Genomic DNA, 13,152 nt, shown 5'->3' on the forward strand with positions numbered 1-13,152 from the left:
GATCCACAACAATGTAGTTGACTCTTAACTGCTGGCCAAGTCAGTGACACCTTTATCCCATGAATGAATCAAAAAGTTCATTCTCAATGTATAAACTATTTTATTGATTGTTCCCTTTGCTGACATTTGCATAGTAAAAACTTCTTCAGTTGTTCAAAAATTGAAACATCTTGTGATTTGATTCTCCTAGTAAATAGCTGAGATTTTGAATGTTATTTATGTTAAGAAAAAAATGTTAGTGGTTCCTGTTGACCATAAATAATTTGAAAGTCTCCTTCAGGACTGTATTCAAATTGGGAGGTCTGGCCTGAGATGGTAACAACTTTCTAAAATCATCTGTCTAGTGAAATAAACTGTCAATTCATTTTGCCAATTAATTTCACAATTCTATCAGGTCACCAGAATCGCAAACATAAGGTGGAGTCTTTTGAGTTAGGCAGATATTATACACAACAGCTGCAAAGCACTGAAACACCTGAACTGACTATGCTTGAAACATCGATTCTCCTGCTCCTAGGATGCTGCCTGAGTGGCTGTGCTTTTCTAGAATCACAGTCTTTGTCATTGGCTTGTGTGCCCATCAAGCAACTAAGTGGAACAACAGTGGTCCATTCTCGTTACTAAGGACCTCAGGATAAGACATTCTAGCCTTTGCTCAGCAATGCCATAGAGGAGGCCATGACTGCTGCCAATACAGTATCAACCTGACTCGCAGAATGGGACAGAGTCAAATGTGGTTGGCCTGCATTTGTTTCCCAACCTTGATTGCCCTCAAACTGAGTGGATTACCAGGCTTATCCAGAGGGCAGTTAAGAGTCAACCATATTGTTGAGAATCTGGAGTCAAATATAGGTCATACCTGGTAAGGATGGCAGAATTTCTTCACCAAAGGATGTTAGTGAACCAGACAGGCTTTTTACAGCAATTGATAATATTTTCATGGTCACTGTTCTGAGACTAGCTTGCAATTCTAGAATTAGTTACTAATAGCTGCTCTGATGAGATTGGAAATCATATCCCCAGAAAATTATTGCAGGACTTTGGATTTCTTGTTCAATGATATGATTATTAGGTACCATCTCTTCTCGTATGACATTTTATAAAGTTGCACAGTTGAAAATTGACTTTTAAAACTTGTTTCAGTGAATACTGTCTTATTTTAGAAATGTTACTACATTGGAATGCCAGTTTGTTTTAATTCAGAATTCATCTGAATGTGCTGACTTATATCTTTGAATGTTAAGATGACAGGGCAGTCCATTGTAAGGTTTTTTTCCAGTTTGTCATTAAAATATATATATTCAAAATAAAGTTGGATTTAATAAGACCATATAGATATCAAATACTTTAAATTATAGACGATTATATTTGTCTTTTTTTTACTCCATTAAACAGATCAAACTCAAAACTTTGTCATTTGTTAATTCAGATACTTTAAACTTACGTACAAATTACCAAGCCAGAATTTGTTGCCTATCATGAAATGACCTTGTACTAAGTGTCTTGCTAGGTCATTTTAGAGAACAATTAAATAACAAGTAAATTGTTGTGGATCTGAACTCACATGTAAGGAGGTCAGATTTCCTACTGTAAAGGACAATAGTGAATTAGATGGGTCTTTTTTCACCACAATCAATGATGGTTTTATTGCCACCATTCCTGATTGACAGCTTTTCATTTCAGCTGCTGTGGTCAGATTTGAACCCTTGTCCTTGGGCTGTTATCTTGGACCTCTAGATAATAAACCCAGTCACATTACTATGATGCCCCTTTCAGCCCCGAATGCAAATAATAAAATACCAATGAATAGAAGTATTGCCACTTTAACACTTTTCAAATCCAGTCATGCTACTGTGAGGCTATGGCAAAAATGTGAAAAGTTTCTGTACTTCGAAAGTGAAACCCTATGTTAATTATCCTAAAGCTTGCAGAGATCTTCTTTGTAATGAGTAATTCGAATGTACCACAATCCAGGTCTCCATCAAGCTGCTGGAAGTTAAAATATACTTTTTGATCATGATTTGATTATTATTCTAAAGCTTCCATTACATCACTGACTAATACCTTAAAACTCAGATATGTGGACATCTTCCTCATGTGAAAATTGCAATATCCAAATGGAGATGAGTAAAAAGGAACATAGCATTGGTTCAGCTAGCATCCTAATAATCCTCATTAATTATATTTATCACATGTTAGTAATGTTTCTCACATATTTGGCAATTTATACAATCTTCTATTTGAGTATTAGACTTGCCAACATATTTGATGCAACAAATAACAAAATGCAAAATTGCTCTATCATGTTAGTTTTTTTAATATACAAAACACCAAACTCTGGATTAGAACTAAATTATGGAAAATACCACATATGCCTCTGGGTATTTTTCTTAAATACACAAATGATCAAACTACAATTTGAATTTTAGCAAGTAGCTTACAGCATTCTGTGCCTTTGACTGGGTCTGGCAGTCCTGTGCAGGTCCCTGGAGTGTGAGGCACAGCCACTCTCCACCTGGAGCCGACACTGTCACACTCTGTGTATTCATAGTAGTAATCTGACTGAAAAACATGAGAAACATTCCACATTAAAACACAGTCCATAAAAATACCTATATAGGTAAAAATGCTCAAGCCACATACAGATTAATATGCAATAAACACTTAAACAATGACTTTGTGGGTGGCACTCAAATCAAAAATGTCTAAATGCTAGAAATATGATAAGCAAATCAAATGCAAAATTATATGAAACGCATTAAGAATATGAGGTGAAGTAATTCTGAAGTAGCAAAAAAAAAGAACAATTTTCCATTTTGTAAACATAAAGCAATTACTTTGGTTCACCACCAATTTCACAATGTATCAATTGTCTTCTTAATTCAATGTTAGATTATGTCTCGAAGTTGGAATGTTTAGACATTCTTAACCATTAAACTGAGAAAGATTGCCCAATTTATCAATAAGTTTTGAAAAATAGGAATACAAATTGTTAAGAAGTACTGCTTGTCAGAGTGTATTGTTGACCAGTTAAGGTGGTCAGTAGCTGATTTACAACCATTACAAGAGTGGAAAAGTTGGGTTAGATGTTTAAGGTGTGCACTGCACTTCTCCTATTTCTGTTTTATGAGGTCTAGCCATTGGCAATGCACTGGCTTCAAAATCCAGTACAAGACTTATGCAAAACATCTATGATACTCTTCCATGCAGGACTGAGGGAGCGCTACATCATGAGAAAGTACTGGGCAACATCTTATCGGGGACTGAGAGACACGAGTTATGGCAGGATTTGTGGCAGAATTCGATGGGAGATACGGTGAAGCTAATCTCACTGCACCTTTTATGCATCTGCTGAGCAGCGCAGTGAATTCCTTAATTGTGAGGCCAATTAAAGCTGATTATTGGTGGTTAAATGCCTTGTTAGTGATCCATTTCACTTCAGTAACTTCCGTCTTTCTATCTTAACAAATGCACCAAGCATGATCGATATCAAGAAATCTCAGTGTGGAAAATAAATGCAGATACCTGACGAATTCAGCTCGCCATTTGGTCCAAATGACCTCCATGTTGGACACTGGGTACCAACATCTCAGGGCACATTCAATAGGCACTAACTGCGCACAAATCACATTGATGAACGTTAGCATCCAAAATATGCCAGTCTTTAAGAACCCTCATGGCACATCACTGTTCACTTACAGTGCCTGTCGATATTCCAATGTTGCATCTTGGGCTCCTTTTTTTATTCCTTCAGGGAAACTCTAGACTGACAGTGCTTGTGTGGGTACACAACAGGCACCAGTCTTATAGTGGAAATCTGCTGAGTGCTGAGTTGTTCTGGGACAGTGCATGGTAAGATCGGGATAGAATCAAAAGTGTAGGAAGCCATGGGTGGGGTAGGCAGTGAGTGAGGCAAATTTGGTAAGATACTGTGAAAAATGTCACTAGGCTTCGCAGCAAGATTCCCTCCAAAAAACTCTCACACAACTTGCACTTTGACAGAAAGGAAGAAAGAATCATCCTACTGTCCTTTCATGTACCTGTTCCTGTGGGTATAAAGCTTGGTTTCAGTATTTGAAGGTAAGCAGTGGTTTCTCAACTGTCACAAGCCATGGATTAGCTGGTCTTCGATCATATTTGCCATTTGGGATTCTAACTGCTGTTCACAATAGCTGTCAACCATGGGTTTGAAGCACAAGATAATAGGTTTAAACCCTTTCCACAACTACACCATAAAAATCAAGATCGATCTCCCAATGACAAGGTTCTACATTATCAAAGGTACTGTCTCTCAAAGGAGACATTATACTGGGAGCCACATTTTCGGTGAATGTAAATGATCCCACGGATCATTGGCCAGTATTTATCCTTGAATCAACAAATATAAGCTGCTTATTTGGTCAGTCAGATTTCAACAATGCTGTTGGCAGTGTTGTCTGCAAATTAGCTTCTGTCTTTATTTCTTTTAGTTTTGCACAAATTGAACTTTTAGTATTCAAATACTTCGGAGCAAGTGAGGACTGCAGATTCTGGAGATCAGAACTGAAAAATGTGTTGCTGGAAAAGCGCAGCAGGTCAGGCAGCATCCAAGGAACAGGAGAATCGACATTTCGGGCATAAGCCCTTCTTCAGGAATCTAAATTCCTGATTCCTGAAGAAGGGCTCATGCCTGAAACATCGATTCTCCTGCTCCTTGGATGCTGCCTGACCTGCTGCGCTTTTCCAGCAATACATTTTTCAGCAGTATTCAAATTCTTTACAACACTGGGGACTGCATGAGGCCCACTGCAGAAATGGCTAAGCATGGGGACCAGAAGCCCTAGAACCCTTACTGTTTGATTTGTCACTTCTGTTAGTAGTTACAATGCAATAGTTTGTAAGAACCTATTTCTGTCTTAAATTGATTTGGCAACATAATGACCCACTTGGCCTCCACAGCCTTCTACAGCAATGCATTCCACAGATTCATCACCTTCTGGTTAAAGAAATTCCTTTTCATCTCAGTTCTAAAGGGTCAACCCTTCAGTCTGAGGTTGTGTCCTTGGATCTTTGTCTCTCCTCCATCTTCTCCACATCCATTCTATCCAGGCCTCTCATTACTCTGTCAGCTTCAGTAAGATCTCCCCTCATCCTTCTAAATTCCATTGAGTATTGACGCAGAGTCCTCAACTGCTCCTCGTGATGACGAGCTCTTCATCCTGGCATCATTCTTATAAACCTACTCTGGACCCTCTCCAACACTCGCATCCTCAATTAGATAGGGGACCCAAAACTGCTCACAATATTACAAGTACTGCTCACAATATTCCAAAAAGTTCAACACATTGTACCACATATTCAGGTTGTATTGTAATTATGTGGCATTGTTTTACCAATTGGTCAGCAAATATAGTTGTGTCTAAATTTATTTTCTCATCTGAAGTAAATCTGCCAGTTTTTAGGCATAGTCAAATGTGGACAGAGATCATGCTCCTGCGCTTCAACATCTCCTGTTTCAAATATTTATTTTTGAACTTACATTCACCCTCCGCTAATTTCCATTCAAATGAAATGACAGCTGCTACCAGTGTTATCAATTTATCTTCAAACAAACAAGAAATTTATTCAACATTTGTAATAATTTATCAAAGATATTCTGATGTTATTAATTCCGTACATTATAAGTTATGCTGTAGATACATAGATTCATGGTCTGGGTGCTGATCTGACATCGTGGATTTCTATCCTTTACATATCCTAGCAGCTCTTCCATGACGGGGACACCAAGATACAATTGAAGAATTTGTTATTATCTTCAGCCAGAAATGCCAAAGGTGTGATCCAGCGTGCCTTCTCCTTAAGTCCCCAGCATCAAAGATGCCAATCTTCAATGAATTTGATTCAGTCCACATAACATTGAGAAACAACTTAAGGTGCTGGATACAGCAAATGTCATAAACCTTGACAATATTCCAGCAACAGTACTGAGGAGGTCTTGTGCCACATTTGGCAGCATTCCAACTCCAGGGTACAGCTCAGGTTTCAAGTCCTTCTATGATGTCCACAGACAGTGCGTCATTACGTTGCCAAATCAATTTGTTAGCAATTTTTAAATCCTTCTGATATGTTTATGACAGGTGATAAGAGCAGGAGAGTTTCCTGGTCAGTCAGAACCACGGTAGTAGTTACAGTGCACCAGTCTCCCCATGTTAAAAGTGTCAACACTACCTCCACTTGCCATAACCAAGTGTAATTCTTGCTCCAAGAAATTTTCCCAGGAATGACGACATGATCCCCAGAATACCTTCCCCACCAATGCCACCATACCACCACACCAACACCATCCCCCCCCCCAACCAACACCACCAACTCCCCCTGCTAGCACCGCTTCCCCCAATCAAACTGTAGTAATGCAGCTACAACTCTTACATATAATGTGGAAAATTGACTAGGTAAGTCCTATCTGCAAAAAAAAACTGGAAAAATATTCCTGCCCTGTCAGTCATCAGCATAGTAATGGAAAGTGTCATCATCATCGCAATCAGCAACATTTATAGAAATATAATCTATTCACCTCAGTTTGGATTTTGCAAGGGTCACTCACATTATTTCAATCTTCTTCCAAACAGTTAGAAAAGAGGTATGCTCAAGAGGTCACCTAAGAGGTCACTGACATCAAGGCAATATTTGACCAAGTGTAGCATCAATTGCCATTCCTCAGATTGTGAAGCAGTCACTGTCCGTATGCAGGAAGATGTTAAGGCTTGAGCTGATGAGTGACAAATAAATTTTATGTTGCACACAAGTGCCAGGCAATAACATTCCTGATGAAGAAATTATGCCCAAAAATGTGACTCTCCTGCTCCTCGGATGCTGCCTGACTTGCTGTGCTTTTCTAGCACCGGATTTTCAACTTTGATCTCCAGCATCTGCAGTCTTCACTTTCTCCCAAAAACCAATTCCAATCAGGGAGAGTCAAACCATCATCTCTTGACATTTAATGGCATTACCATTGTGGAATCTATAACTATAAAGTTCCAGGGTGGGCAGGGTTACCATTAACCAGAAACTGAATTGGACCAGCCATATAAATATTATATGAGACTACAAGAGCAGGTCAGATGCTGGGAATTCTGAGGGTATATCTCACCTTTCTACTATTTTAAAGATGAAAATAAAGTGCAAAACATACTCCACCCACCTGAATGTATGCACCTTTAACAAGATTCAAGAAGCTTCACACCAGTATCAAGCAGTCCACTTGATAGATGCAAATCTATCCATATAATTCTTCAGGCAGCATCTTACTTGTTAAGCAGGTAAATGTGACAACACAGCTGTTTCTGGACCGTAACTATAGCTGCCTTGTAGTGGATTCAACTATCTTCAAAGCTTATGGATAGGACTGCAACTTGTTATGATTTCCTCAAATGTGCACAGACATAACTAAGCAGAGAGGTCCAGCCCAACTAAATCTCATCTTTAAGCAAGTTCATAGAACATGCTCCCAAAGCAATTTTAAGAATTTGAACTTCAATATCTAGCTTTACATTAAGGAAATTCACATAGAATCTTTGAGGAGATCTGCACAGAATATTCACTTTTGTATTTACAATGATATGACCTGCTATATATGGGAGCGCTCTATTTGTGCAACTGTGCTGGAACTAAGCTTTCTCCAAACAGGCACAAGAAGGGAAACTCAGTGCAGAAACAAATTCAGTTCAGGGGCATACCAATTTTGTGAGATGGAGCACGTTTGATTACATTGCTTTTAAAACTAGCAGAAAATGATCTTTGGTGGAATGAAGTTGTGTTTGAAATTCCTTGGTCAATTCTATTGGTTTGGCTGATTTTAGGTAAAATGCACCTTCGCAATAGTCCACTCCAACTTTTGCCACATTAACATTGACTTTGAAGCTAAAATGTGATAACTTCCTTTAAAAATCATTTTTATTGTATTCTATAACTGAATAAACTATTTAGTAAGTCCATAAAAATAGGAATGAGTAGACTTTTCAGCCCCTTGGGCATTCTCCACCATTCAACTGACTGATCTAATGTTTCTCACATCTACTTTCCTGCAGTTTCCCCATTATCCTTGATCGCCCTACTAATCAAGAATCTATCTCAGCCTTAAAATATACACAAGACCCTGCCCCCACAGCTGTCTGTTGCAAGGAGTTCCAAAAACTATAACAGAAAAAGAAATTTCTCCTCATCTCAGTCTTAAATTGGTACCCTTTATTCTGAGACTATACCTTCTGGTCCTAGACTCTCCCATGAGGGAAAACATCCTACTTTATTCCTACATAAATAAAATCCTGAGAAGGAATAAGAATTGCAACGTACAAATTGTAGCCGATATGCGAAGATCAACTCCATAAATTGGACAAGACTTTGTTTCATTTATGCTCAGTGCACCCTGAACAAAAGTGTAGCTTATTGTTGTTTGCGAGCCTGGAAATGTAATTTAGGTTACATACGCTGGATAAATTAACCTCCTTGCAAAAGAAGTCATTTGTCAAATATCTATCAAGAGGTGGAGTAGTTGAACAATACCTGCTTTATTAACTCACATATATATGTACTAGTTTTGTCAAGTAAAGCTTGCAACTATATTGAGGTTGCAAATTATGAAGTAATTTTCTGGAAATGGAGAAATGCATCATGCTTGGAATATGAGTATAGTCTATTTGTTCAACAACTGAGTACTGTTTTCCCCTTAACAATTATCAGTTCCTTTTTTAAATATTCCTTTAATGTTTTGTAAGCATGAAATGCAATAGGTTTAACTATGGAAAGCAAATTGGGTTAATAATCTGTTCACAACAATGCTAGATCGTAGTTTTAAGTCCTTTTCTTTACAAGTATCAAAATGATGGTTTATAACATACTAACTGTAAAACTGCATTCTGTACAAATTTCAATATTAAATGACAACATTTCCTTATTGTCATTATGAATGGTGGTAGGAATGAAATGAATTTCTAAATCTGTTATAGAAAATGGCTTGTATGATATACAAGAGGTTAGAAGTGTCAATATAGAATTAACTTTGCATCACCTCACAACAATTCAATTTTACCCTGACAGAACAATGATCACAAATGGATATTTTACTAATTTTTTTGCTCCTAATGCAAAACATCTCCTGCCAGGAAGCATTTCAGGGATTAAGGGAGATCACTCCCACAACATACTTAATAAGAAAGTTGTAGGAGTGGTGCAAATTTGTAAAACTGGTCCAAATTCAAATGACAATGCCAAGTCCATATTGGAATCCAGGAGATGCTAGGGTAAAACATAGAGAAGGACTGTTCAGACTGAGTTTGACATTTTATTATTTGTCCATTGAACCATCTTGAGCACTTCAGAAATTTCAACACAGTTTTTTTTAGTGGTTTGAGAAAGTTTATCCTTCTAGCCAGACAGTATAAATCAGATGTTTTTAGATTAACTACAGTGTAGAAACATGCCCTTCAGCCCAACAAGTCCAAACCGACCCTCCAAAGAGTAACCCACCCAGTCCCACTTCCCTCACTATGAGCAATTTAGCATGGCCAATTCACCTGACCTGCACATCTTTGGACTGTGGGAGGAAACCGGAACACCTGGAGGAAACCCACGCAGACACAGGGAGAACGTGCAAACTCCACACAGACAGTTGCCCAAGGTTGGAATCAAACCTGGGACCCTGGTGCTGTGAGGCAGCAGTGATAACCACTGAGCCACCGTTACTGACTACAAAGTAGATTCTGCGGCAAAACTGCAGCCCATCTACCTTACATTGGGCACAGTTTTTGAAGTCTATTAGCATAATTATTAGGGAAAAAAATCCATTTTGTCAAACCTGGCAGATCTTCAGCTAACCATTTTAACCTAAGCGAATCATATATTTAATTCTACTCTATTATGTCTTGAAGAAAAACATGCATAATCTCAAATTGTGGAGCTGAACAACTACAAATAAAAATTCTACACAAAGGAATATTTCTGATCTTTACATTGTGATGTGAACTCAGCCAGATGCTAATGTTACAACACATAAAGCCTTTTAAAACCCAGCAGTATGTGTTTACTTCCTCAGAGATAGTCAATTATCTACACTGGGCCACCCTTTTGAATATCTGCTATTATTTCAGATAACATCTTCATTTCACATTAGGGAAAAATGCACTAGCAGCTGGTAAAATAGAAGATTTTACTCATTATTCTCATCTGCAAGATTTACTGATAAGTGCATAAAAGCAACAAATGTAATATTCAGGAATCTGGACATTATCTGAGAAATGCAATATGTTATTTAATAATTTAATTCAAAGTTCCATATCAGCCAATGAATGTTACCTTGATACAAATAGCTATGACCTTTGAATGACTAAACATTTACCCATCAAGTATATGAGGATAAAAATTGTGATTGTCTTTACTTAATGGCATACATATTCAGAAAGTTCTGCTTTGCATAATGCTATAACTGAGAATAAATCAAAAGGATATCTTAAAACTTTTAGTGAATTTGGCTTGATATCTCTCCTCTTATCATCATTAATGTCATGAAAATGCACTCTGAAAGTACACTGTTCAACCCTCATTAATTCTCTGAACCTTCTCAAGCAGTATTATAAAACTATCCAAAGATGATACATTGGACCTGTAAGAAATTATGGTTATTCTTATTGAGAAGCAAACATTTTATACAATATTAATACTTCTACGATATGTACATTGATGCTTTAATTCACAATATTGCTAGAACACGTGTGGCAATATTGATCCAAATAAAACTCTTCGGGCAAAATTTAGTGAAATCAAATTTCTCATAACATGCTGATTTTGGCAGGGAGGCTGCTTTGATGTCAGGAAAGGGGTAAATTTGGGACAGAAGCAGGCCAGGCATTCTCTTCTCAACAAAGCAGACATCACTATGACTATTAACCTCACCAATGCATTGCTATCATGCTGCAGGTCTTTCTGCTGATCACAGAGTTTGGATGAGTGAGATGATGACCAGCACCTTTGAATAAAAAGGCACTTTAGTTAAAAAATAAGGGCAGTGAGAATCTTATCTGATCTGGCCTACATGTGACTCCAGACCCACACCAATTGATTGATTCTTAACACATCACCTGACAATTAGGGATGGGCAATAAATGCTGGCCAAGCCATTGAGTTCACCCCATGAGTGAACTCAATGAAACCAACAAGCATGCTTGGAAGATGCCAATGAAATGAGCAGCAGTATTGTTGGCCCTCACAACTGCATTGTGGGTCATTGACCTCATGGGGCCAGGAGAGTGAAGTGGCAAACCACAATCAGATGCCAGCCTCCAAACTATGAATTGCTCATCATTCTTTCACACATCACACTTCAGTGCAACACCTCCACTCATTCCACTCTCTCAAGGCATTCCCTCGCATCCATATGTGTATAGCCAACAATGATTTTGCTCTCATCTTGTTGCTATCCCACATGCACCTCACACTGACCCTCCACAAATGTTGCATCCTTCCTCCTGTCAAAATGCCATCTTTTATTCCCAATACTTCCACCTCTGCTGCATCTATTTCCAGCAGGACCAATTCCACATCAGAAAGTCCCAGATGGCCTCCTTCTTCCACAATCACAACTTCCCTTCCCACATGGTTGACGATGCCCTCTAGTGCATCTCCTCCACTTCACACACAAACGCCCTTGAACCCCACCCCTCCCAACGGAACAAGGACAGAAACCCCCAGTCCTCACCTTCATCCCACTGACCTCCGCACACAAGGCATCATCTTCCACCACTTCTGGCATCTCCAAATGGACCCCACCACCAGAGATATATTTCCCTCCCCACCCCTATCAGTGTTCCAAAAAGACCACTCCCTCCGAGACCCCCTCGTCAGGTCCATACCCCCCACCAGCCCACACCCTACTTCTGGCACCATTGCCTGCCACTGCAGGAAGTTCAAATCCTGCGCCCACACCACTCCTCTCATCTCTGTCCAAGGCCCCAAGGGACCCTTCCACAACCATCAGAAATTTACCTGTACCTCTACCAGTGTCATTGACTGCATCCATTGCACCCGGTGTGATCTCCTCTTGCAGATCATCTCAGAGAGCATCTCTGGGACACCCACACCCACTGACCTCACCACCCCGTGGCTGAACACTTCAACTCCCCCTCTCACTCCGTCACTACTAAACCGTTACTAACTGACGCCTGGAGGAGGAATGCCTCATATTTCCCCTTGGGACCCTGCAACCACACAGAATAAATGTGGATTTCAACAGCTTCCTCATTTCTCCTCCCCCAACATTATCTCAGTCTGAAGCCTCCAACTCGGTACCGCCCTCTGGACCTATCCATCACTCCCCCTCTGACCTATCTCCTTCTCCCTCACCTTCATGCACCTATTGCTTTCCTAGCTACCTGCCCCCGAACCCAACCCCCTCCCATTTATCTCTCAGCCCTGACCCACAAGCCTCAATTCTGATAAAGGGCTTATGCCCGAACGTCGATTCTCCTGCTCTTCAGATGCTGCCTGACTTGCAGTACTTTTCCAGCATGACACTCACGACCCCCTCCTCTTCACACAGCTATCATATGCCTTCTCTCCCACAGGAGAAGTGAGTGCACAACTGAGAGGCAGAGAACTGAGAGAGCTCTGCAGGAGGAAGTTGGGAAGATCAGCAGGATGATCTATTGCAATGGAGAGATGGTGTCGCCCATATATCTGGTGATAATCATAATTAACTTTTATTTTGCTAGTAATCATTTTTATTTATTCCTGCGTATTTCAAAGATAAACAATTTTAGGTTTCTCTGAGCTTAAAACAGCCACCTATTTAACTGGATCAAGCCTGGAAAGTAACACTACTGACTGTATTTGGATTGGGCAGTGATCCAAGCTCTTCAGTGTATTTCCATATTCAGCCTGGTGCACAGTGCTTCAGGGCAAAGTGTCTTTCTGTGAGGTGCAAAAATAGTCCATTCAAAGTTGGACATCTGTGGAACTATGTCACAAACAAAACTATAGACAAATGTTTGCGGAGAGGGCTGGCAAGTGCTCAGGAAAGGACCAGCAAGGGGCAGTGAGAGTTAGAAGGCTATAGATAGACAATAGGTGAGCGGAGTGGTGCAGCAATGTTTGATTCTCAGAATAGTATCTGGACATTACTGG

General features: G+C 39.5%; 1 protein-coding gene across 1 annotated transcript in view; it reads right to left on the reverse strand.

Moving 5' to 3' along the window:
* The window catches only part of elapor1 (endosome-lysosome associated apoptosis and autophagy regulator 1), a 133,153-nt gene that overhangs the window by 90,167 nt on the left and 29,834 nt on the right, over positions 1 to 13,152 (reverse strand). The window contains exon 2 of the mRNA XM_072563591.1: positions 2,442 to 2,562. Coding sequence (XP_072419692.1) covers positions 2,442 to 2,562 — 121 coding nt within the window. The remainder of the gene's footprint in view (positions 1 to 2,441; positions 2,563 to 13,152) is intronic.

The sequence above is a fragment of the Chiloscyllium punctatum genome, chromosome 45 (genome assembly GCF_047496795.1).
Source record: "Chiloscyllium punctatum isolate Juve2018m chromosome 45, sChiPun1.3, whole genome shotgun sequence".
NCBI classification, from domain to species: domain Eukaryota; kingdom Metazoa; phylum Chordata; class Chondrichthyes; order Orectolobiformes; family Hemiscylliidae; genus Chiloscyllium; species Chiloscyllium punctatum.